The following is a 26492-nucleotide window of genomic DNA, read 5'->3' on the forward strand; positions in this document are numbered from 1 at the left end:
GGCCTTGTTCAGGAAAGGCATTCCATGTATATGGGGGTATTTGCATGAGAAGCCAACAAATGGTCAGATGAGCGACTAACAGAGGGGCATAGTTACATAGGGCTTTGAAAGTGGCAACAGGAACTTGACCTTATGCAGTGAAGGAGGGGGAACCGATGGAGGGACGAATCTAAATAAATTTGATTTTTAAAATTTTTCCAGTTTCAATACTCTAAATTGTTACTAGTGATACAGGTAAGGATATCGCAAAAAGAAAAGGAGTACTAGTGGCACGTTAGAGACTAACAAATTTATTTGAGCATAAGCTTTCATGAGCTACAGCTCACTTCATCGGATATGTATGTGTGTGTGAGAGAGAGGTCCCTTTAAAATGTTGGTAGCCAGCTAGGTGCTAGAAAGCAAGACCTTACTAGAATAAATTGAATGAGTCCATTCTCCTTAAGCGCTTGATGGAGGTATTTAAAATGTTTCACCAATATAATGAGAATCCCAGCTGACCTATAGAGGTGCCAACCCTCCAGGATTGTCCTGGAGTCTCCAGGAATTAAAGATTAAACTTTAATTTAACATTATGTCATGTGATGAAACCTTCAGGGATATGTCCAACCAAAACTGGCAACCCTAGTGACCTGCAGCTCAAAATCATTTTTAAATCTATCTGGTGAGGCCACAGGAGTTTGTAAATCTTTCTTGTGTGCAAAGTGTAATTTATTGGTACATTGTTTTCTAAAACTGGTTACAATGCTTTGGCCTCATCTGTTTCAATTCTAGAGCTAATAGATCATTGTTAATGGATCAGGCTATCATTGGATGAAGAAATCAAATTCTTTTGCCTCTTTGACATCATTTTATCAGCCGAGTTATCCAAGTTATAAAATTCTGTTCCACGATATAAACAAAACAGGCCAGGTTCTGATCTCATTTCCACAGGTATAAATCTAGAGTATCCACTTCAAAGGAATTACTCCAGATTTCCACAGGTGTGGAATCTGGCCCATTGAACAGTAACCTAAGAGCAAAATCTATATTAATCTTTTTCTTCCTACACTCTTCAGTCTGTTTTCCTGAATTGTAGGAAATTTACATTTGTATATAGTGTTTCCATTGAAGGTATAATGGGGTGGAGGAGAAACCCTGCCCCTGTGGATTGCTAGCCAGTACAGGGATTGTCTCTGTGTGTTTGTACAGCACCTAGCACAAGAGTGCCCAAGTCTCACTCAGGCCTCTACCCACAACTATAATACAAATCATCATCATGGATACTGCTAAACCATCCCTTCCAGAGAAGACTTTTATCTCATAGGAGGGGAGTCAGTGTTTCTTGGTGCTGAAGAGTTCAATCCCCCTGAGCAACCCAGGGATGGAGATTGTTACTGTCACGATACCAGGCTAGCTGCACTTCTGACTGCTCTCTGGTCTCTCTCAATGCAGCCCCTCAGGTTTCAGGCCCTGTGCCTTTACCACTCCTGGCATGGAATCCTATGATGCTGCCACTCTTAGACCAGGTCCTGGTCTACGGTACCTTGTGGACCACCCATGCTTATCTATCAGGCCTCACTGGGTAAGTTACTGCTATTCTTCCCTTTGGGAGCTGTGACCAGTGAACAATACAGTGCCCAGACAGCCCTCTCAGAACCAAGTATTGTTTAATCTTAACAGTGGGAACAAAGCAGAACATAAAAGTAAAAGGATTTTAAACTAATGAATGGTCTACACACAAGCCTGTCTTACCTAAGTCCTTCCACATTGTGAAGGGAGCCTAGGAAGGCCTGGTTTCTTCAGACACCCTGGTGGGTGCCTTTGGCAGTCAGTTTGTTCTCCCAAATAGGTCCTTGACAACTGTGTCTCCTCCCTGCTTGAGAGAGTCCTTTTAAAACTAGTCAGGAATCAGGACCTTTGTTCTCCTCAGTTTCTGGGGCTTGGACCTTGCTACCCCAAACCTGTTTGGTGAGCTCCATAGGGGGTTGGAGATAGGACATGAAAGCAAATGGCTCCTGCATTTTGTTGGCAAATGGGTAGCCATCTTGAGCCATTGTCTGGGTCCCTGCTTGTTTCTCCAACACCTTGCTATTAAAATAACCCATCATATTCATAGAGCAAATATCCCAATAACCACATCAACAAGACACTACTCAGAGATTATTACAGAGCACCCCATTTCTGCCACAGTTACAGAAATTCCATTAGCAAAGATGGGGCCGTCTTATCTGTATGCTAAACCCCTAGCAATACTGTAGCTGCTGTGCAAACGAATACATCAAATAAAGATTAATCATGCACTGTTTTGTAATCTGACATGTATGCTCACATAGATGTATTTCCTTCTCCCAATATTTAAAGTGGCTAAAGCAGGTCCTGTTCCCAGCATGAGTGGGATGCCTGGGGGTTGAGAGGCCCAAAGAGAGGGAGCTGAAGAGCAAGAGAGTTCACCCTATGCTCAGGTTGCATCAGGAACTCCTGCAGCTCCTGTCCCACCAGGTCGTGACACCACTTAATCAGATGTGGCCTGACTGCCTCCCCACTGCGACCCTGTGCACCAGCAGGGGCCAGGTAATGGTTGCAGTGCCCACAGCAGGGAGCCGAGCCCAGCCAGCCTTGGGGGACAGGAGCTACTTTGACAGGACAGGAGGTTTTGGGGATCAAATCAGGACAGTGCTGCGAAACCCAAGACTGTTGGGAGATCTGGTAGGTGGCAGCTGATATTGGCACATTTTACCTACATGCTCTAGCAGCTTTCAAAGAGGTGTGTCCAAACAAAAACCCTGGATCCAAACAACCCTGAGTTCGGGGAAAATCTGGAATGTGATCTGCAGCCACACCTTGTGAGTGGGACCCATCTCTAGGAAACGCATTCCATTTTTTCCACCTTTAAATAGCTAATAAATTTGCACTTAGCTTTCCCATTTTCCCAGTAAAATTCAATTTACATTGATTTCTAGGCAGGCTTTGAAGGAGGAAAATGTACTGATTGGGAGGGAGGGATTTCTAACTTCCCTGCACAGACTTTGTATTGCCTGCAGCAGGGTGATCATGTTTTGTGGCTTTTGGGCCATTGCTTCCCCTTTTCACTCCTCTTGGTTAGCAGCTGGGATCCATAGCCAGGAACTGCTGAAGGCTTCTCTATCCATTACTGCAACTCTAAAGGGCAGCTAGACTCTCAGAGGGCTCGTTATTGTCCACCACAAGACAGCTGCTTTGCCCTTGCACCATCTAGTGGTCTCAGCTCTGCTTCTGGATCTAAGATGCTGGCCCCCTGTAGGCACCAGTTTGGTTTATTTATACCAACCAATGCCCACAGGTAGAGCTCCGCAAATCTGCGGATATCCACTTTATATCCACGAATGCAGATATCTGCAGATCAGATGTAGAGACAAATTTTGTATCTCTGCAGGGCTCTACCTACATATGGAACACTAGATGCTGGCAAAACCAGCAGGGAAGTCCCAGGATGGGAGATAACGTTACACTAGCAGAAGAGCAAATGTAAATGCTCCCTAGGTGTTTTATATTTATTTCGCATGTGAAGTGGCTTCTCCATTGTAAACTGGTATTTCACATCTTTCTTTCTTCTTTCCTTTTTTTAAAACCAGGGTCTTTTGAGGTTAACTTCCCACTCCCCAGGGAAAATTCCCTGTGCAGAGAATAACATTGGGCTGGTTTGGATCAATGAAGGATTTTGGAAGGAAAAGCGAAGCCACAGGGCTTATCAATATCACCTTGCAGGAGGGTGGGGTAGGGGCTGAGTTTCTGCCCCCTGTCTTCACCTGGTGCTTTGTTCACTCTCTACAATGGGGAAGGTGCCTTTAAAAATCCTGCCAAACCCAAGGACTGAGTAATATTCAGATCCATAGCGTGATCTCAGGTTTTAAACAGCCCACCGCATCTCTCTCTTTGTCCAATGTTTCCAGAAGAGACGTGATGAGGATTTTAACAAACTCCCTAGGCTCAGTGTGTGTGTGTGTGTGCTTTATCCTTTAAGGTCAACCAAGCATAAGACTTAAAATGGACATACATCTCTCACTGCCAAAGGTGGAGGAGGGTGGGGGCAGAGAAGCACCAGCCTCCTTCCAGCCACTCCTGAGTAAAGAGAGAGCTGACCTCAGGCTGCAATGGTGTGATTTCCCTTTGCAAGCGCCACTCCTCTTTACAATAGTCCATAGCTCCAGGATTTTTTCCTGACTCAAAGCATTAACATCCCCAAGCCTCCCTGGAGGCAGGTAGCAGGCAGCTGATTTGTCTCTTTATTCCTTGCCTCGTTCTTAAGGGGGGGATAAAACCCCTAAGCAATCAACTCTGCTTTTTTATTTTATTACCTTTCATGTAAAAGAACCTTTGTTAGGGGGTTATCCCCACGCATGCAGGGTTGCAGACTGCAGGAGATGGCCAGTGCCCAGGAGATGTAAGGAGCTTGGAAGAATCCTACCCTGGGAGTGGTACTTGCTTTGTGTGTGTGTAGCCTCCCACTCCAGTTGCATTTTTTTTTTTAAATGCTGTGCAGTGCTTCGGTGAGATGCTTTTTTGGTTAAAAGAAGAAGAGATGTCACACCAGGAGCTAACCCAGCGACTGGCTACAGTCATCACTCATGTGGGTAAGGTATCTCTCTTCTTCCCCTTACCTTTTGCATGGATTTTGGGCTCACTTTTCTTCACCTCCTCCACAGGCTGGGAGGCAAGGCTGCTGTGCCTTAGGCTTGTTTCAGTGTGTATGGTAACACCCATTGTTTCATGTTCTCCGTGTATATAAATCTCCCCACTGTCTTTTCCACTGCAAGCATCCGATGAAGTGAGCTGTAGCTCCGGAAAGCTTATGCTCAAATAAATTGGTTAGTCTCTAAGGTGCCACAAGTACTCCTTTTCTTTTTGCAGCAGCTTTGTGTGACACCTTGCGAGGGATTTCGGCGCAATTGGCGAATTGCAAAAAGCTTGCCCTCAAAAAATCTTTTGGTTAATGCATTTGTCCACTGTGCAATTCTTTAGGCTTTTCAAAAAATGCAGATGTGCTTATTGTGAATTGAATTGTATTAAATCTACACGGGTAGTAATACCTGCTGATGAAATGCTATAAGGGCAGGGGCTGTGTTAGGGGCTCTCTATAAAATGTATCGGGCTCGTCTTCACAGCGCTATCTTGGGAAACTAAAAATTGCAGCCAGTTAAAATGTAATTCTGTATTTTTACTGTCAGTGCTGTTTGAAGGGTTCTGGAAGACCATAGGGTAGGTGGATGAGAGCTGTTTTAGATCCCAGGCACCTGGTAGTTTTTCTTTTCTTAATCTCTGAAGGATTAATAATCCTGTGATGCACTAACCTGGGCACACTGAGTTAGGAGGTGGTGGTGGTGGTTTAACCTGCTAGCCAGGTGTTGACAATGATGAGCAAACAACTGCAAGAAACTGCCCATTAATTACTTCACCTGCAATGTCTCAAAGCATGAGTTTTACCAGATGAAAATAATCAAGTTAATAAGGCAGTGGAGTATGCTTTTTGCACCTTTATCTTGAGGCATACAATTGAGCAAAAGCTGATTGTGACTGTTTAAAGTAGGTGAAGAGAACATTTTTTTTAACTGACTAGGCAGGGAGGCATATTTCTATAGCTGTCCATTTTTGTAATGGATTATGTATTGTGAATGCAAAGGACACTGAAAGCATATTGAATTTGTATAATATCTGCGCTAAAATACTGTGGGTTCAAAGCGTGGCTTTCAAGTAATGTATAATAACACTTTAGATTCAGATGTTTGTGTGTTTGTTGATCTTAGCTGTAGAACCTAAATGGTTGGTGGTGGGTATGTGCTGATTATTGCATTAGGCAAATTTACATATAGAATTTTAAAATTAAAGCCCCAGTCCTGTAACATGTTCCACACATGGAACATGGATGGGCCTCTGTGCCTGGCTTCAGTGTGGCTTGATGGGGGTGCTAGGGTTTGGCCTTGGAGAAGCGTTTGCAGGACCAGGAATTAGACCAAGAAGACAGAGAGATGCATGTGAAAGCTACTGTGTAACTGTAAGATTAATTATGTATTGTCTGAATTTGTGTCAATCAGAAAAATAAAATTAAAGACTCTGGCATTCATTTTGAGGCAAATATTATTTTGTAAAGCTGGGATTTCAAAGGTGCTTAAGGGATTTAAGCACTCATCGATTTCCTCCCCTCCCCCTGTCTCTTTAGGCTCACTTGAAACCCCCCATCTGCTATATTATCACTTAATTCTTCCCCCCCCTCGCAAAAGTAGAACCTTTGATATACCTGAAGATGAATGCCAAGATTTGCTAATATGTAAATTAGAGGTATGTCAGCCTCCATTTGGGAACTTCAGAAATGTAGGAACCTGCTTTGACCATTAGTGATCAGACTAATGCTTTGCGCTTTTCATCCAAAGCCTTCTCAAACATTAATTAATCTTCACATGTCTCCTGACAGCTGGGGGTGTATTACATCTGTATTACCCAGGTGAGAGAAATTCAGTGGTTTTCCCAAGATTATGCAGCAAGTCAGTGCTAGTGGGAGAATAAAACTCAGATTTCTAAACCTTGCTCTGAGTACTAGAACTAAATTCTCTGCTTCTGAATAGTTCAGGGCATGGAAATCTGATCTGAATGTTTCCATAGAGTGTGCAAGTATATATAAAATAAGGGAACCAAAATATATTTGTACAAAAATGGAAGTGATTAAAAAACAAAATCCATCTTTTTTAAAAAACATTTTTCATAACCCTCTGCTGATGCACTGTTTTTTCTGAATCCCACATGCTAACACATGTGAGTCATGTTAGCAGAATCAGCAGCTGATTATTAAATCAAAAAGTCCTTCTATGGCAGTGGTTGCAGGCAATCTCAGTGCACTGAGAACCTCTCAAAGCTCCGATAACTTCCCATCCCATGCAAGAGCAGGACAGCTACCATTATGAATACACTTAATAGTATTTGCTACTTCAGTAGCACCTTTTATCCCAAAGAGACCCAAAGCACTATTCACGCTTGTTGACACTCAACCCCAGTACCATGCAGCTACTTCTGGGGTGGAAGTACAGCACTCAACCAGCTCAATAGTGAGAAGTGGCGGAAGAGGAAATTTGTATATGAGCTAGCTCCTTCTACTTACAAAAAGTACCATGGGATCTTTAGTGTCCATGCAAAGTAGGCAAGACCTCCATTTTTAAATGTCTCACACAGGAGTGTCACATGCATATGAAACTAGGAACATAGAGAACAGGACTGGAAGGGATTTGCTATGTCATCGAGTCCTGTCCCTGCTATCACAGGAAATCCCATCCCATAATCCCATTCATGAATTTATCAAGCTCCATCTTAAAACTAGTTAGGTTTTTTACCCCCGTAACTCCTATTGGAAGGCTGTTTCAGAACCATACTCTTCTCTGATAGTTCAGCTGATTTCCATGTGGGAGGAGGCTTCTATCTGCCTTGAAAGGATGATTTAAGTCTGTGAGGATCTACGTGTTGGTTCCAGGGACTCTGTGTTTCCAAACACACGCCGTGATCCTTCTGTGAGCTCCACGCAGATGGCACCTGCACAGAGTCAATACATTAAAGCTCATTGCGGGATCAGTGTCCAGATATGTAGGGCACAGTGACTAGTTTACCTCTGCACATACCCTTTTGGTGACCTGCACCTTGTAGTACAGCTTTTTCTCCGTGCTGATCAACAGATGCCTGATTCCGATCTTCTTTTTTTTTTTTTGGCACCAGTGTGCTTTCTCTGATTTCAGTGGAGTTACTCTTGCTTTACACTGGTGTGGATGAGAACAAAAAGGGACCTAAGGTTCCTAGAACTGGTGCACTTTGTATATTTTCTCCTTCGGATCCACAGAGCATGGGAAATGTTCCCCAGAGCTCACTGCAGAAATTGTTTCAAGGACAGATATAGATTAAAAAAAAAATAATTTACACACTTTCCTTGAGTGACACTTCTCACCTTGCAAGATTGTGTTCCTTGGGTAGATGGGTGAGAAGCTGTTCGTTATGATGGAGAGAAGAACCCACGCTTGGGGTCTGGGGCTGACAGTGGCTGTGTGTTTGTGTGGGAATTCTTTCACTCTTCTGGCTTGCAAAACCCACAGGAATAAACCTCCATGCCCCCACAATCCCACCCACGCCTGGCAGCTTGTTCCCAGCTCTGCTGTGAGTGGGAAGAGCTCTCTGGGCATTGGTATGCAGATGGGCACACCCACCAAGTGTCCCACTTTGTCACAAGATTTTATTCTTTAAAATGACTTCCGCAATGAGGCGGGGCCACCAGGACAGATGTCAGCAGCTTAAGAAGGAAACAACTGAACTTGTACCCTACGTTTGCATTAAACCCCTCAGTACCACTGAGGCTTGGTTTACAGAGATGCTAAGCGTCCACAGCACCCTTTGATTTCAGGTGAGGTTGACTCTGAAAATGAGGACCAGGTCAAAATGAGCTGCTTTGTTAGCGTCTCTTGTCTTGGAAGCACTGAGCTAAAACCTTAATATGTGTACAGCCTGCTACGTAAACTATACATGAAATAATAATAATAATTAATAATAAAAGGACCTGCACTTATATCACAGCTTCCATCCGCAGTCTCAGAATGGTTTACAAATATTAATTGTAACCTCTCATGGCTCAGTGAAGTAAATGTTACCCATTTTACAGATGGGGAACTGAGGCTCAGAGTGGCGACATGACTTATCCAAGGTTATCCTGAGAGTCAAGTGGCAGAGCCAGGAACAGAACTGAGATCCCCTGACTCCCAGGCCTATGAATTCACCACAGGACGTCAATTCCTGTCACCTGGGTTCCATCCCCGCCATAGGGCAGTTGGGTGAAATGTGTCTGTAGCACAAGGCCATGCAATGCTGCAGTGTAGGACAGGAAGTAAAGGAAGATACTGCATCCATTTGAATGTGCAGGAGGAAATTAGGTCAGCGGAATATAATAATCCAAGATGGAACTTGATCAAGATTGATTTCGTTTTTCACGTGCTGGTGTCACAATATCTGTCTTGTGCTGTGAAACTACCAGTTATCTTAATATATATCACAGCTTTGCACAGAGCATAGTAAACATTGCTAATCTGTGTCCTGTGTACAGCACTCTTCATGCTAACTTTTTAAGCAATCTTCCTTAAATGTATTGTATCAGATTGCGCCCTTTGTTACTTCTGTGCAAATGCAACCCCACTGATGTCAAGTCAAAGAAAACCACACTGTCCATGGATCATTCCTTTGGTCTCAGACTACCTCAGAGCATTCATGCAATTTAGGATTTCATTTCAAGTACGTTTATTTGGATCTGGTGAGCAACTAGTGATGACTGACCTTTTTGCATCAGCCAGAAAGCACTGGTTTTCCTCACCTTGCTCTCTGATGCAGACTGAGGGCGTGTCCTTTGTTCCATTGCCCATAAAGAGGGATTTAGAAATCTGCAAAGAAGTGTTTGCTAAATCTGCAGGGGTTTTCCCTGCAAAATCTGCAAAAATGTGGTGGAGTTTTTTCTTCCAAGATCAGTCACTCTTTGTTTTCTCCTATTCTGCTTCGTGGGCCTGTTTAATTGCACAATCAGATTAACTCGTTGTAAGACAGAAGGGGAGCTATTAAAAAGATATTCACTGGCTTTTTAAAAACTGAACAGTAAGCAAAGCTTGTAAACGTAACCAGTGTAGCTAATAAAATCTGCAGATGCTTGTTTTGTATTTCCCAAAATGTAGAAATTCATGGGACTTTAAATAACACCTTGTACTTCAAACAAACAAATGCACTTTATACATTTTGTTGAGTCTCTCTCTGAAATAAAGATCATGTGAAACTGTCAAAAACTATGGATCCAGAATAGTGTTCTGGGTTCTTCTCTATACCACCTACCCAAGATACTTAGTTGTATGGCCCTACCAAATTCATGGCCATGAAAAACATGTCCCGGACCATGAAATCTGGTCTCCGCCTGTGAAATTTGATCTTTTGTATACTTTTACCCTATACTATACAGACCAGTGTTTCTCAAAATGGGGGTCCTGACCCAAAAGGGAGTTTCAGGGGGGTCACAAAGTTATTTTAGGGGCGTCATGGAATTGTCTCTCATACTTCTGTGCTGCCCTCAGAGCTGAGAGGCCAGAGAGCAGTGGTCGTTGGCCAGCAGCAGCAGTCGGCCGGCAGAAGTAAGGGTGACAATACCATACCATGTCACCCATACTGCTGGGCGGCCGGAGAGTGGTGGCTGCTGACTGAAGGTGGCTGCAGGCGGCAGCACAAAAGTAAGGATGGCAATTCTGCACCCCCTCACCCCCAAAATAACCTTGTGATTTCCCCCCCCCCCCAACCTTTTGGGTCAGGACCCCTACAATTACAACACCATGAAATTTCAGGTTTAAATAGCTGAAATCATGAAATTTACGAGTTTAAAAATCCTATGACTGTGACATTGACCAAAATGGACCCTGAATTTGGTAGGCAGGGACGGATTAATCTTCTGTGGGCCCGGCTCCAAACATATTTGTGGGCCCCCATGGGGGCAATGGAACATGGTGGGTGGGGGTGGAGGGGTGGTGTGTCAGTCCCTAGAGTGAGGGGCCAGTCAGGGGCAATGGGGCATGACATGGAGAGGGCAGCCCTGCTCTTCCCAGCCCTGTGAGAGGGCACTGTTTACAAACTGGCAGTTGCCAGACACACAGTAGCCTGCCTGGCCCTGTGCTTCCAGCATGCCTCTTCCCCTCGTGGGCAGGCCCATGCCATGGCACACATCCCCCCCCTCACCCAACACCGGAACCACCCCCCCCATGGCCAGAGCCTGCCCCCGGACCTGCTATGCCCAGCGCCCCTCCGACCCTACCACAAATGCACAGTGCCCTGCACAACACCATCCCTGCCCAGCGCCCCCCTGCACACAGCCCCACCACAGCTGGCCAGCACCCCCCACATAGAACTCCCACTCCCTAGTGCCCCAACACACACAGATCCTCCCTGCCCCTTCACAGCCCAGCACCCGCCCAGGCCCTCCAGAGACCTCTCCCCCGTGCCCTGCCTACTGGCTGCACTCACCAGCCCTGCTCAGAGGCAACTGTGTCTGCCGGGCTGAGCTGGCAGCGCAGCGAGGGTTGGTCACGGGGCGGGGAATCGCTCTAGCCCCTCAGGACGAGGGCAGGCTCCCTCAGGACATACTTGCCTGGAGGGGCCCAGCCAAGCCTTCCCCCCCACAACGGACCAAGACTGGCCAGGCTTCTGCACCAGTCCCAGGTGGCTCAGCTCTGGGGAGACAGGCGGGGCCCCACAGGTGGTGGGAAGCAGAGATTGCCCGGAGCCAGAGGTGCACTGGGGTCCGGCCAGGGGGCAGAGAGAAACCGGCGGGTGGGGGCAGGGGGCAGAGAGGAGCCCTCCGCCAGCGGGCCGAGAGAAGCAAGTGGCTGGCGGGGTCTCAGGGCACAGTACAAGCAGAGCAGGCCGGGGCCCCTTCTGAGCATGGGCCTGGCACCATTGTAAACCTGGCACTGTTGGTAGGGCCTGACTTATATTGTCCTTTTGACTCGGAATGTAGGGGGGGAAAAGAGGCTAACCGGCTTCCAGAACCACTGGAAACGGTAACTCTGTAGCATGTTGTCTCCATTTCCTAACACAAGAACAAGGAGACATTTAATGACATTAAAAGGTGGCAGATTCAAACCCAATAAAAGTAAATGTTTTTTCACGCAGTGTGCGATTAGATTGCAGAACTCATGGCCATAGGAAGCTGTTGAGGCCAAGAACTTCACAACTACCACTCCGGATCTAATTGCTATGATTTGTGTTACTATAGCTCTTAGGAACCCCAAACTTGGTGTAGGCTATAAAGATGCTGCTTGTTTATGTTCTGTAGAAATGTGTTGAACTATAAGTAGCCCCAAAAATCTATTGGTTAAAAATAGGCTTGACAACAGTCAAGCAAGGCATGGTAAAACAGGAGTGAAATGAGACTGCTCAGAGGCAAGTTAGAGAGATTAGTTCGCACACAACCCCAGGTCATGTTGTAAACATGTTTTGGTCCAAACTGGTTTTTACAAATGTTTCAGATAACTTGTTAATGTTGTGGAACATGCTTTCTAGATTGATAGTTACTGATGTAGAATTTACGCAGCTGCTAATGAAGATGATGATTAATGTTAAATAGCCAATGAGAAAGTAGAAAACATTGAATTGTGGTTTAAAAGGTGGATTTGGAGAAGGCTTTGGATTCTTTGACCATGGGATGGTGTTCCAAGAAGGAGGAGTGCTAGGCAGAGACGGGCTCCACCTAACAAAGAGAGGGAAGAGCATCTTCGCAAGCAGGCTGACTAACCTAGTGAGGAGGGCTTTAAACTAGGTTCACTGGGGGAAGGAGTCCAAAGCCCTGAGGTAAGTGGGGAAGTGGGATACTGGGAGGAAGCATGAGCAGGAGCGCGTGAATGGGGAGGGCTCTTAACTCACTGATCGTCCCTCTTTCTCAGTATGAGGCATCTCAAGTGCCTATACACAAATGCAAGAAGCCTGGGAAACAAGCAGGGAGAGCTGGAAGTCCTGGCACAGTCAAGGAATTACGATGTGATTGGAATAACCGAGACTTGGTGGGATAACTCACATGACTGGAGTACTGTCATGGATGGATATAAACTGTTCAGGAAGGACAAGCAGGGCAGAAAAGGTGGTGGAGTTGCACTGTATGTAAGGGAGCAGTATGCTCAGAGCTCAAGTATGAAACTGCAGAAAAACCTGAGTGTCTCTGGATTAAGTTTAGAAGCGTGAGCAACAAGAGTGATGTCGTGGTGGGAGTCTGCTATAGACCACCGGACCAGGGGGATAAGGTGGACGAGGCTTCCTTCCGGCAACTAACGGAAGTTACTAGATCGCAGGCTCTGGTTCTTATGGGAGACTTCGATCACCCTGATATCTGCTGGGACAGCAATACAGCGGTGCACAGACAATCCAGGAAGTTTTTGGAAAGTGTAGGGGACAATTTCCTGGTGCAAGTGCTGGAGGAACCAACTAGGGGCAGAGCTCTTCTTGACCTGCTGCTCACAAACCGGGAAGAATTAGTAGGGGAAGCAAAAGTGGATGGGAACTTGGGAGGCAGTGACCATGAGGTGGTCGAGTTCAGGATCCTGACACAGGGAAGAAAGGAGAGCAGCAGAATACAGACCCTGGACTTCAGAAAAGCAGACTTTGACTCCCTCAGGGAACTGATGGGCAGGATCCCCTGGGAGAATAACATGAGGGGGAAAGGAGTCCAGGAGAGCTGGCTGTATTTTAAATAATCCTTATTGAGGTTACAGGGACAAACCATCCCGATGTGTAGAAAGAATAGTAAATATGCCAGGCGACCAGCTTGGCTTAACAGTGAAATCCTTGCTGATCTTAAACACAAAAAAGAAGCTTACAAGAAGTGGAAGATTGGACAAATGACCAGGGAAGAGTATAAAAATATTGCTCGGGCATGCAGGAGTGAAATCAGGAAGGCCAAATCACACCTGGAGTTGCAGCTAGCAAGAGATGTTAAGAGTAACAAGAAGGGTTTCTTCAGGTATGTTAGCAACAAGAAGAAAGTCAAGGAAAGTGTGGGGCCCCCCCCTTACTGAATGAGGGAGGCAACCTAGTGACAGAGGATGTGGAAAAAGCGAATGTACTCAATGCTTTTTTTGCCTCTGTCTTCACAAACAAGGTCAGCTCCCAGACTACTGCACTGGGCAGCACAGCATGGGGAGGAGGTGGCCAGCCCTCTGTGGAGAAAGAAGTGGTTCAGGACTATTGAGAAAAGCTGGACGAGCACAAGTCCATGGGGCCGGATGCGTTGCATCCGAGAGTGCTAAAGGAATTGGCGGCTGTGATTGCAGAGCCATTGGCCATTATCTTTGAAAACTCGTGGCGAACGGGGGAAGTCCCAGATGACTGGAAAAAGGCTAATGTAGTGCCAATCTTTAAAAAAGGGAAGAAGGAGGATCCTGGGAACTACAGCCTCACCTCAGTCCCCAGAAAAATCATGGAGCAGGTCCTCAAAGAATCAATCCTGAAGCACTTACATGAGAGGAAAGTGATCAGGAACAGTCAGCATGGATTCACCAAGGGAAGGTCATGCCTGACTAATCTAATCGCCTTCTATGATGAGATTACTGGTTCTGTGGATGAAGGGAAAGCAGTGGATGTATTGTTTCTTGACTTTAGCAAAGCTTTTGACACGGTCTCCCACAGTATTCTTGCCAGTTAGCTAAAGAAGTATGGGCTGGATGAATGGACGATAAGGTGGATAGAAAGTTGGCTAGATTGTCGGGCTCAGCGGGTAGTGATCAATGGCTCCATGTCTAGTTGGCAGCTGGTATCAAGTGGAGTGCCCCAAGGTTCGGTCCTGGGGCCGGTTTTGTTCAATATCTTCATAAATGATCTGGAGGATGGTGTGGATTGCACCCTCAGCAAGTTTGCAGATGACACTAAACTGGGAGGAGAGGTAGATACGCTGGAGGGCAGGGATAGGATACAGAGGGCCCTAGACAAATTAGAGGATTGGGCCAAAAGAAATCTGATGAGGTTCAACAAGGACAAGTGCAGAGTCCTGCACTTAGGACGGAAGAACCCCATGCACTGCTACAGACTAGGGACCAAATGGCTCGGCAGCAGTTCTGCAGAAAAGGACCTAGGGGTAACAGTGGACGAGAAGCTGGATATGAGTCAACAGTGTGCCCTTGTTGCCAAGAAGACCAACGGCATTTTGGGCTGTATAAGTAGGGGCATTGCCAGCAGATCGAGGGACATGATCGTTCTCCTCTATTCCACATTGGTGAGGCCTCATCTGGAGTACTGTGTCCAGTTTTGGGCCCCACACTACAAGAAGGATGTGGAATAATTAGAAAACGTCCAGCGGAAGGCAACAAAAATGATTAGGGGACTGGAACACATGACTTATGAGGAGAGGCTGAGGGAACTGGGGATGTTTAGTCTGTGGAAGAGAAGAATGAGGGGGGATTTGATAGCTGCTTTCAACTACCTGAAAGGGGGTTCCAAAGAGGATGGCTCTAGACTATTCTCAGTGGTAGCAGATGACAGAACGAGGAGTAATGGTCTCAAGTTGCAGTGGGGGAGGTTTAGGTTGGATATTAGGAAAAACTTTTTCACTAGGAGGGTGGTGAAACACTGGAATGTGTTACCTAGGGAGGTGGTGGAATCTCCTTCCTTAGAAGTTTTTACAGTCAGGCTTGACAAAGCCCTGGCTGGGATGATTTAGTTGGGGATTGGTCCTGCTTTGAGCAGGGGGTTGGACTAGATGACCTCCTGAGGTCCCTTCCAACCCTGATATTCTATGATTTAATGTTAATTATGGGGCGTTGTTATAATTGATTATAAAAAGGATAGCACACTGATTTTTTAGATTAGACTTGCCTATCTGCCATCAAGGAACCATTAGAGAGGATTTTACCCACTCCCCTCATATAGGGACTGATCATCCCTAAATGCATCATTCCTTATTTTAACCATATAATTGGGACCACATACAGCAAAGGTGACAATGGACCCGGGCCCCCTTGTGCTAGGTGCTGTACAAAGATAGAACAGATGGGGGCAGATTATACTCTGTTTTCCTCTAAAGCATCTGGCATGGCCCCTGGCAGAGACAGGATACTGAACTAGATGGACCTTGGGGTCTGATCCAGTCTGGCAAGGCCTATGTTCCTATTTCGGTAGGCCTCCCATTGTATTAGCAACAGCACGCACTCTGTCTCTCCCCCGTTTTCCGCAATAGCAGAAATAGTTGATTAGTTTCTGGTTGTTTTTGTTTCCGTGGGTGAGTGGGTGTTTGTTGGTATGCGAAGCAATTATTGAGGGAAAGCTAAATGGCAGAGCTGAGTCTTGCAATTAGCCCTGGTGATGCTCGTAGTGTCTTCTCTCCTGTGTCAATGAGCTGAGTACACTGATTCCAGCTCCTGCGTAAGTTCTGCCTCCCATACTTGGACACCTTCCTCTCGTCGATCATGATTTCATTTTCCAGGGGGCTTGTAGGCTGTAAGGGAGGTTGTGGGTGCATAAGGAGAGGTGATCACTCAGGTAGCCAGGGCCAATCCAATAGAGAGACCTGAATGAATGTAAGGAAGGATCACAGAATTACACTCTGTGCTCAGTGGGGCTGTCACAGACACCAGACACTAGGGCCATGTGCCCTCACTGGCCTGTATTTTGCAGCCAGTTGAAGCTTTTCCAGGGCATGTGGCTTCATTCCCCGATATAACGAGTAATTGCAGTAATTGAACCTGGAGGTCACAAATGTGTAGATCGCAGAGGCCAGATCTGTGTCTGGTAGGACGGGGCACAGTCTTCTGGCCAGTCCTAGGTGGAAGGGGATTTTTTTTTTTTTGTTGCCTGGTTATTTGGATTCTTCCGTGCTACTGGTGCCCAAATGGACCTCAAGGCTGTGATTGACTTAACAGTCTGACGACAGTGGGAGATAAATTCCTCAAATCCCTTCCCCTTTCCTGCCCTCCTGGGCTCAGCCTCCCCAGGTGCTGATTTGGGCCAGGTGCCAAGAGCTTGGAGGTGGTGATGTGGGCATTTGATGTAAAGAAGACCCAGAAGGGTCTCGACCACTCTCCCTATAACTTCTTATCGGCGGTGAATAATACAGGGTATGTCTACACGAGAGCTGGAAGGTGTAAATCGCAGCACAAGGACACATACCCGCACTAGAGAGATGCATTTTAGTACGGTTACGTGTAAATGTGTACACCTAGGAACAAAGAATGTGGGCCATACTTAAAGGATGGGGGACTGTATCCTGGGAAGGGAAGCAGGGACTCTGAAAAAGATTTGGGGCTCATGGTGGATAATTTGCCGAACATGAGCTCCCGGTGTGACGCTGTGGCCAAAAGAGCTAATGCCATCCAGGGATGCATGAACAGGGGAATCTTGAGCAGAAGTAAAAAGGTTATTTTACCTCTGTATTTGGCACTGGTGCGACCGCTGCTGGCATACTGTGTCCAGTTCTGGTGCCCACAGTTCAAGGATATTGATTAAGTAGAAAGGGTTCAGAGAAGAACCACAAGAATGATTAAAGAATTAGAAAACAGGCCTTAGAGTGATAGGTTGAACTCTTTTTGAGTCTATTTAGCTTAACAAAGAGAAGGAGTGACTTGATTACAGGCTATAAGTATCTACATGGGGAACAAATATTTAATAATGGGCTCTTCAGTCCAGCAGAGAAAGGCATAACACAATCCAATGGCTGGAAATTGAAGCTAGATGAATTCAGATTGGAAACATGGGGTAACATTTTTAACAGTGAGAGTAATTAACCGCTGGAACAATTTACCAAGGGTCATGATGGATTCTCTCTAACTGACCATTTTAAAATCAAAACTGAATGTTTTTCCAAAAGATCTGCTCTAGGAATTATTTTGGGGAAGTTCTATGGCCTGTGTTATACAGGAGGTCAGACTAGGTGATCACAGTGATCTCTTCTGATCTTGGATTCTATGAATCTACCTCTGATCAAGCTAGCCTGTTAAAAACAGAAGTGTAGCCATGGTGGTGCAAGCAGCAGGAGGGGCTACCCGCCCTGAGTATGGTCCTGTCTCAGACCCTACGACAGGGGTGGGCAAACTAGCCCTCAGGGCTTCGGATCCGGCCCGCGGGATTGCCCCCCGTGGTGCCGCAGGCCCCGTGCCGCTCTCAGAAGTGGCCAGCACCACATCCTTGGGGCCCCGGGGGGAAGGGGACCCAGAGGGTTTCGTGCATAGCCCTTGCCTCCAGGTACTGCCCCCCGTTAGCTGGGAACGGGGAACCGCGGCCAATGGGAGCTTCGGGGGAGGTACCAGGAAGCGTGGCAAGGGCAAGCTCTATGCCCCCCTCCCCCAGGGGCGGCGCAGGGATGTGGTTCCGGCTGCTTCTCGGAGCAGTGCGGCGTGGGGCCAGGGAAGGCAGGCAGGGAGCCTGCCCTGGCACCGGTGCATGCCACTGCAACCCTGGAGCCGCTTTAGGTAAGCGGTGCCAGGCTGAAGCCCGAACTCCTCCTGCACCCTGCCCCCCAACTCCCTGCCCTGAGCCCCCTGCCTGCACCTCACACCCCTCCTGCACCCCAACCCCCTGCCCTGAGCACCCTGCTGCACCCTGCACCCCTCCTGCACCCCAACCCCCTGCCCTGAGCCCCCTCATACACCCGGCACCCCTCATCTGCCCCAATCCCTTGCCCTGAGCCCGTTACTGCACACCGCACCCCAACCCCCAGCCCCGGCCCTGCATACAATTTCCCCACCCAGATGTGGCCCTCGGCCTAAAAAGTTTGCTCACCCCTGCCCTACGATGTACTCGAGGCCATTAGCCTCTCCTGCTGCTTGCATTGCTGCAGCTACAGTTCTGTTTTCAGCACTCTAGCTTGACCAGAGCTAGTACAGGTATGTCTCCTCGAGCTGAAATTTACACCTCTAGCTCCAGTGTAGACACACCCACCAAGGAGTGGGACATGCAGGTGAGGGCTTTGGAGCTGGAGGGGCAGTACCCCATGTGGCCCTCTGAATTCAGACCAAGTGGGAGGACTACTTGCCTCCTCCCTGGTAGCCCACTGGTCGGAACTCCATGCAGCTGGGGCCCTGTAGGGCTTGGGGTAGGGGAGGGAGCAAGGGTATAGAGCTGGAAGGTGGCATGGATCTCTGGCAATGCGGCAGATATACCACTAGAGAAGTCTATGGCAGTGAAAGCCTTTCCTAGAAGCCTTCACTTCTCCATGCCTTCTGCACCCCTCAGAGCTGGAACTAGTCTGCCTGGGGTGCAGGCACAGGGAATTGGATGCACCGCAGATGCATGCTGCTTATCATTCACAGAAGTGACTTCCCTTCTGCTAGGCTTTAGGGCCCCTCTCCCCAGCAGGACTTGACTCAAAACACAAGGAGACGGGTAAAAACAAGCACTCTTCCCAGATCTCTCATTGGGGTTTCTTTACAGCCATGTAACCTGGTAATCTTAATATGCATATTTCAGCCCATTAACTAGCGCTATTTTAAAAGGTACTAACTCTTTATAAAGCAACAGAGGAGTGGAACTGGTCTCTGGGAATCAGATTTACAGCCTAGCATAAAACAGTGGGACACATCACTAGTTGAAACAGCTTTGTATGAAAGAGTGATGTATAGATTATACAGTAAAAGAATAATTTGACTGCATATAGTTAAGCACTGGAATAAATTGCCGAGAGAGCATTGTGGAATTTCCATCATTGGAGATTTTTAAGAGCAGGTTAGACAAACACCTGTCAGCAGATCTCAAACTTTATGTAAGGGGACTGTTGCCCCCTTACTAACATTCAGTGGGGGTGTTTTAGTTGCTAGCTCCCGGTACTAAAAAGGGGGACGGATCTATGGGAAATCAGGACCCTGAGACTGACAGTCCCCAGGAACAATGGGGAGAGGCCAATGCCCCAAGTCAGCCTGAATGACAGGGCGGGCAGGCTAGTCAGGAGGCCAGGGAGGTCCCATCGTCCGTGTGAGCTGGATTTGCCTGGGTCAGACAGAGTGGGGCTGAGCTAAGGAGAAAGCAGGGGCCCAAGCTGAGCTGGGGGGCAGAGATGGGCCAGATCCAGAGGGACCAGAAAAGCAGCCCAGAGAGAGCAGACCCTGTCCTGGCAGCAGAGCTGCAGCCCCAAAGACAGAGGCACAGCCCCGAGAGAGCAGACTTGCCCTGGGAGCAGAGCTGCAGCAACCAGAGGCAGAGGGGCCAGCAAAGCAGCCCAGGATGCAGGTCAGTGCTGGGAGCAGAGTCACAGAAGCAGCCTGCAGAGCAGACCTGTCCTGGGAGCAGAGCTGCAGCAACCAGAGCCAGAGGGGCCAGAGAAGCAGCCCAGGGAGTTGGAGGCAGAGCAGCAGCAGTGCAGAGACAGAGTGGTGGAGCTGGGGCTGGAGCAGTCCGGAGCTGGGTGTGGTGAGCAGCTCGGGAGACTGAGGGGGACCCTGGGCAGCGGGCCCAGCACAGGGAGACACCTCAGCCAGGAGGCTCTGCAGGCCAGGCTTGGATCGTAACCCCGACAGGGCGGGGGCGACACTGGGAAGAAGGGTCCTACCACTTAGTGCCTGAGAGCGTGTGGCCACCACCAGATCAAGTGTCCAACCCACAGCATCCCTGCAGCACAGCCAGGGCCTGAGCAGGAGGCCTGGGACTTACAAGGAACAGACTGTGAACTGCCCTGATGTTCCAGAGACGCTGTTTGTGATGTTCCCTGCCACAGAGCGGGTTGATGTGTTTCCTTTAACCTTTCCCATTTTTCCTTATTCTTTTTAAAATTAATTGTGGATTAAATAACTTACATTTGCTTTAACTTGTATGTAATGGTCAGTGGGTCAGAGAAGTGCCCAGTGCAGAGAGAGTACCCCGGAGTGGGGACACCCTAGCCCCTGTCCGAGGTGACCGCAGCAGGGTTAGGGGTTGAGCCCCCCAGGAATCCTGGGCCCAACCTCGTTGGGGTTACGAGGACTCTGCCAGACAGGAGAGTTGAAGGGGAGTCCTCAAGGGCAGGGAGGCCACTGGGTAAAGGAAGTGGAAGCGAGGACTCGGATCCTTTCGCTAGCCCACTTCACCGGGGTAGTGCAGAAACCAGGAAAGTACCCCACAAGAGCGGGACTATTCCCCCGCTTACATTTAGCAACCCAAGGACCCCCATTTTGATTTTAAAATTTTTGGTGACCCTGAAGCCCCTCTGCTCAGCCCTTGCCATGCCCCTTCTCCAAGGCCCCACTCACTCCATCCCCTCTCCCTCAGTCGTTCACTCTCCCCCACCCTCACTCACTTTCATCAGACTGGGGCAGGGAGTTTGGGTGCGGGCTCTGGGAGGGAGTTTGGGTGTGTGAGGGGTATGGGCTCCAGGAGGGAGGGAGTTTGGGTGCACATCCCTCTGGCAGTGGCTCCTAGGTGGGGGGGCCATGGGGTCTCCACACGTTGCCCCCGCCCCCAGGGCCACAAGGTCATGCTGGCCGCTTCTGGGAGCGGCACGGAGCCAGGGCAGGTAGGAAGCCTGCCTGAGACCTGCTGTGCCACTGGACTTCTAGTGTGCAGGAGGTGCTGGGAGGGAAGGGGAAGAGTTGATCAGCGGGGCTCGCAGACCCCCTAGGACCTCCAGGGGTCCACACACCCCAGTTTGAGAGACGCTGGTCTAGATAATACTTAGTCCTGCCATGAGTGCAGGGGACTGGACTAGATGACCTCTCAAGGTCCTTTCCACTTCTGATATTGGACCATTCCTATCTCACATTAGTAAAGTCTATGTATTTTACCAATCCTTTTTCCTTCATATATGTTTTTGCTAATATTTGTTCCAGATTACCTCATCTTCATGTAGTATATGGTACCTTTTTCATGTCTTTTATTCATATAAATTTAAATAAATACAATTATAACAACAGACGTAAGACTTAGTAGGTGTAGTGCCAATTAAAAGCTCCCATCCCCAGCAAGCGAAATCAGAGCCATGCACAGATACACACAACTGTTTCAGCCCTTCCAAACGCCCACAGATGGGCTTTGGCAAGTCAACAGATTTGAGCTATATCAGAAGACAACTTTTATCCTGCAATGCTTTGCATGTGAGCATGAGGGTCCACCTATGTGCAAGGCATTGCAGGATTGGGCAGAATTAATTCGGAAACCAAGGGGTCCACACTGAGAACTCATGGCTGGCAGCTCCATCTTTCCTACTCCCGGTCACTCATGCTGATCTTTGCTGCAGCAGCGTGGCACAGGTGAGGTAAGACGTCTCCAGGCCATTTAGGGAATTAGACCTTAATGTTATCCAGAAACCAATGCAAATCCTTGAGCACTGGTGTAATGTGCTTCTAGTGAGGTACCATGAGCTCCCATAGATTGCACTAGCTTCTACCTCCAAATGGATTTATGGTGCAGTCCCATGATAGTTTTGGAGGTGACCTACATGTGAATTGCGAAGTCAAGATTGGTATTGGAGAAGAAGGCACTTGGCCTGACACAGTTGCAAAAAGGTGATCCTGGTCGGTGCTGCTCTTTGGCCACCTAAAAGCCGATGGGGCTGTAACCTGATACCCTAAGTTGCACACTTGGGTTACAACTGATGGACATACATATTCAGCTGGGGGAGGGGGGCGGTTGACAGAACCTTGGCCAAATCCTCCAACTCACGGTTGTAGGCTCAGGATTTCATCTCAGCCCGTTTCAGTGTCTTACGGTCGTGCTTACTGATATATCATGTACCTAAAAATCCATAAAGATAAGAATGGAGAGGAACTGTCTGCCTTGCTCTGTTGCTAAGCATCGGTTGGAGATGAACAGGAACCCACGCTTTCATGCTGTAGAAAGCGGGAGCTCCCAGCTTACGCGAAGGGGCTGTGCAAACACTGGGGGGCTCGGTTTGGGAAGCAAACTCTGCACTTTGGGTCACAAGCATTGGAGCAAATCAGCGGCCGACAGGCTCACTTGATGATCTAGCCCCCGGCACCTCCCTTTCTCACCTTTTGGTGTCTGGGCGGGGGGAGGGGAGTCCTGGATGGGTGGGGTGAGAGAGACCACCCTGTGCAAATTCTCTGGAGCTATGGGCACTGAATGTCACGTATTAGTGTGAGCTGGAGGGCGGCGCAGATGGAACTCAAGGCTTGCTGAGGGGTTGGTAGGTGCGAGGGTAGGTGTGATGATTCTGCATCCCTGTGCCTGGGTATCAATGGTAAATAAAACCAGTGGGAGTTTGAGAAGGAGATGGCGCCAGTGTTCCAGTCAGTTCCAAACTCTCTGCCTGAGAGAAGCTCAAGAAACAGCCCTGCTGTAAATATGCCATGTAGCACTCAATCAAAATGCCTGACAGCTCATTAGGTGGAGAGCCTTTCCCCATCTCTCAGCTCATCTCTTATTTATTCCCTTTCCTTGCCTTCCAATACTGTCTGCATCAAAGGAGTCCCCTGAGAGGACATCTCCCTGTAGGCAGAGGGCGTAGAGCTGCAGTCCTGCTAAGTAGAAAGTAAGCTAAGAGTATTTTAATGGCTGACACCTTGGTCTCCTCCTCTTCTGCCCTTTCTGCCGACATGCTTGAAGTCTCTTAGCCCTGGATACACAGGCCCTGATGGGTGACTCAGCATCCAAACCACAATGAGACATGCTGCACAGCGCCCTTTGATGACTGATAAAAACACTTGTGACCGCAATTAATGAGCTCCCTCTCTCTTTTTTCAGCCTTAAATGTTTTGGCTGCAGGAATTCCTCTCTTCAGACCTTAGCTAAGGGACCAAGGAAAGGTGAATGCTTGAGTTACACAATGCTACTTAACTCTCATATCTCACAGTGGCGGAGAAAAGGTGGTGGAGCACTATCATCCCCACTTTACAGTTGGGGAAATGGAGGTACAGAAAGACTTGACTTGCTCAAAGTCATTATCAGAACTGAGAACAGAACCCAGTTCTCCAGGCTCCCAGCTTCGGGTTCTGTCTACCGGATAACACTGCACTATTGGGTCTCGTTCATTCTGGGCAGGGGAATATGAGTTCAATGCCGTGATGTCGCTCTCTAGACAGACAGTAAATGGTGCTAGAGAACGATGCATCTTCTAGAACAGGGGCGGCCAACCTGTGGCTTTGGAGCCCCATGCAGGTCTTCAGAGGTTAATATGCGGCTCCTTGTCTAGGCACCGACTCTGGGGCTGGAGCTACAGGCACCAACTTTCCAATGTGCCGGGTGTGTGTGTGCTCATTGCTCAACCCTTGGCTCTGCCACAGGCCCTGACCCCACTCCTCCCCCATCCCCCCCAGAGCCTCCTGCACGCCACTAAACAGCTGATCAGGAGGTGCAGGGAGGGAGGGGGCGGGGCTGCTGGTGGGTGGGAGACACTGGGAGCGGGTGGTGGGAGCTGCTGGGGGGCTGCTGATGTATTACGGTGGCTCTTTGGCAATGTACAGTGGTAAATTCTGGCTCCTTCTCAGGCTCGAGTTGGCCACCCCTGTTCTAGAAGGATCAACATTCCTGCTATGATGCATCACTCTTTATTGTATGTGACTTATGTCCAAAGAAACTGACGTACCTGGAAATGAAGCGCAGGTATCTGGAGAGGAGGGGGAAAGAGGCATTGTGGGTTTTTTGTTTTTTTTTTAAAGCTCCCTTTAAAATGAATGGATGGAAAAATACCACTTCTTAGCACAGCAGAACCCACACCACTGACCACAGTAACATGCAAATGATGGCCAGGGATCGGATAGGGGAATACTGCTTGATCTGATAGCAGGAACTGGTTTATTAGTCAGAATTTTGTTGCAAACACAGACTCCTTGGCCTCATATAAGGGGAGAGGAACCTTCACTATCCCATACCGGGTTCTGCTGTGGAAGGCCTACCTGGTGGGGGAATGAACAGAGTGTGGTGTGATCCGTGTGTACCTCTGATCCAATGTTCTATCTGAGTGCAGAATATGTTATGTCTGCTAACTGGAGAATAAGAACCGTATGTTTGAGAAGCGACTGAGCCTGGGTATTACTGGAGATCCATGTCCAACTTCTGAACTCAGTTAGACCTGTGTAAATCCAGAGTACCTCCGCTGATTTTTGGTGGATTTACACTGGTCTAACTAAGATCAGAAGCACACCCTTGGTCTCCCTTACCTCTTGGCATCTAGCTGCCCATCAGCCCTACAGAAGGCAATAGATATGTAGGGTGACCGGACAGCAAGTGTGAAAAATCAGGATGGGGGTGGGGGGTAATAAGCACCTATATAAGACAAAGCCCCAAATATCAGGACTGTCCCTATAAAATCGGGACATCTGGTCACACTGTAGATATGACACCCTTTTAGTAAAGAAAGATCCAAAGAACACATGGCTGATGGGATTAACATCCCGCCTCTGACCTTTATTGCTATATTCCTTGCAATGTAATAAACAGAATGAAGTGCTGGGCCTGGACAACAGCTGCAGGGACCAGATTTTTATTGAGCACTGGTGGAAACTCCTTTGTCCCAAGACTCTGACCCTTGTGGATGATACGGTTTGGATGACCTGCCTAGAACCAAATCATCTGCTGAACAATCAATTGCTCTGTGTTGGGGCCCTGTTGTCTGTGTATCATGCATCCTGATTCTCCACCCACGCAGTGACAGAAATCTCCTGAATGCTAGAGGGTGGAAGAGAATGAAAGCGGGAAGGAGCGTTGCACAGTTATAAAGATGACAGACCTCAGGAACATGGTCCCCCCTTGGAGAGGCAGAATTGTTTCTGTTTGTTCCCAGGAATGGGAAATTTCTCTATTTTTCCAGCAGCAAAATGAAGCAGAGCTGGAAATTGTGTTACTCAGCAGCGTCAGCACAGATAGCAGAGCTGGATTACAGGTTAAGTGCCATATAGATATATATATACAGACAACTATGGTTATCTCAAGAGCTTAATATACAGAACAGTCGCTTTCCACCTCTATCCATTGCAGCTATTAGCGGGATGTTCCCCAGCCAGTACAAAACTGCAGGTCCCAGCTGACATGGTCAAGAGGGAGGCCAAGCTACCCATATATAAAATGCATGTGGATGCTGAGTGACCAGCATCATCCGTTTTGCTCAACAGGACCAGCTGAGGCATTGTAAAATCCAAAGCAGCCTAGCTCCTCTTATATGTCTGTTTTGGAGTGGTCCTGAAAACACCCCTCTCTAAAATTACAACTGACTGCCCTGGGGAGCACCCAACTGACAACAGGCCTGATTCTTCTCTCACAGAATCACAGAATATCAGGGTTGGAAGGGACCTCAGGAGGTCATCTAGTCCAACCCCCTGCTCAAAGCAGGACCGATCCCCGACTAAATCACAGACAGATCTCGTGAACCAATAGGATCAAAGAGAATACACAGAGGAATTCCTGATTCCAGCCCAAGACAAGGGGCTTCTATCAAGGACATTAGGTCTTGTTTGACCATGTATCAGAACTGGAGACAATGAGCGGTCTCCTTGCCTAGTCAGGACTACTCTCCTTGTACTACACAATACCTGAACAAGACCTAAGACAGACACCTGTGTCATTGCATGTAAACTCTTTTCAAAGTATTTGCCTGGACATAGCTCTCCACCCTACACCACATGAGTATGTGGTATTGGCCAAAGAGAGACAGCCTTCCAAGCTAAACAAAACAGCTCTCAACTCCAGAACACTGGCATGAAGCTTTCATCTGGGACGAGATCCACAAACATTGAAAAGGTTGGGGTGAGGTGGCAAGATAAATATCCCAGTCCACATGTGGAAATATTCCTTTAGAGATGGTAAGGGAGGTGAGAAGGGAATTCCCTTATATATGCGTTTCCTTCACCTTTTCCATCTTGAATGATCTGAGATTTAAGTGGCTCAGTTGTAAGTAGGGTCAAGAAGAGGTAGAACCTTTGTAAATCAGTGTTGTGAAGACCACCGATATAGCCTGGGTGTGGTATCACCCAGTTACACTGTTAAGGAGCCGGTCTGTGGGCCAAGGTCCAGATGCGGAAATGAATGAAAAAATGCCCTGACACCTGGAAACTTGAACATTTCTACTGATTTCATCTGGAGGACTCCCACAAAAGGAA

The 26492-nt window shown here is 47.9% G+C and overlaps 1 protein-coding gene across 1 annotated transcript in view; it reads left to right on the plus strand.

Moving 5' to 3' along the window:
* Nucleotides 1–1438: 1438 nt before the first annotated feature.
* The window catches only part of MCF2L2 (MCF.2 cell line derived transforming sequence-like 2), a 317075-nt gene continuing 292021 nt past the window's right edge, over nt 1439–26492 (plus strand). Inside the window, exons 1-2 of the mRNA XM_048863063.2 lie at nt 1439–1561; nt 4499–4589. Coding sequence (XP_048719020.2) covers nt 1472–1561; nt 4499–4589 — 181 coding nt within the window. The 5' untranslated portion in view covers nt 1439–1471. The remainder of the gene's footprint in view (nt 1562–4498; nt 4590–26492) is intronic.

This window comes from Caretta caretta, chromosome 9 (genome assembly GCF_965140235.1).
Source record: "Caretta caretta isolate rCarCar2 chromosome 9, rCarCar1.hap1, whole genome shotgun sequence".
In the NCBI taxonomy this organism is placed as follows: Eukaryota; Metazoa; Chordata; order Testudines; family Cheloniidae; genus Caretta; species Caretta caretta.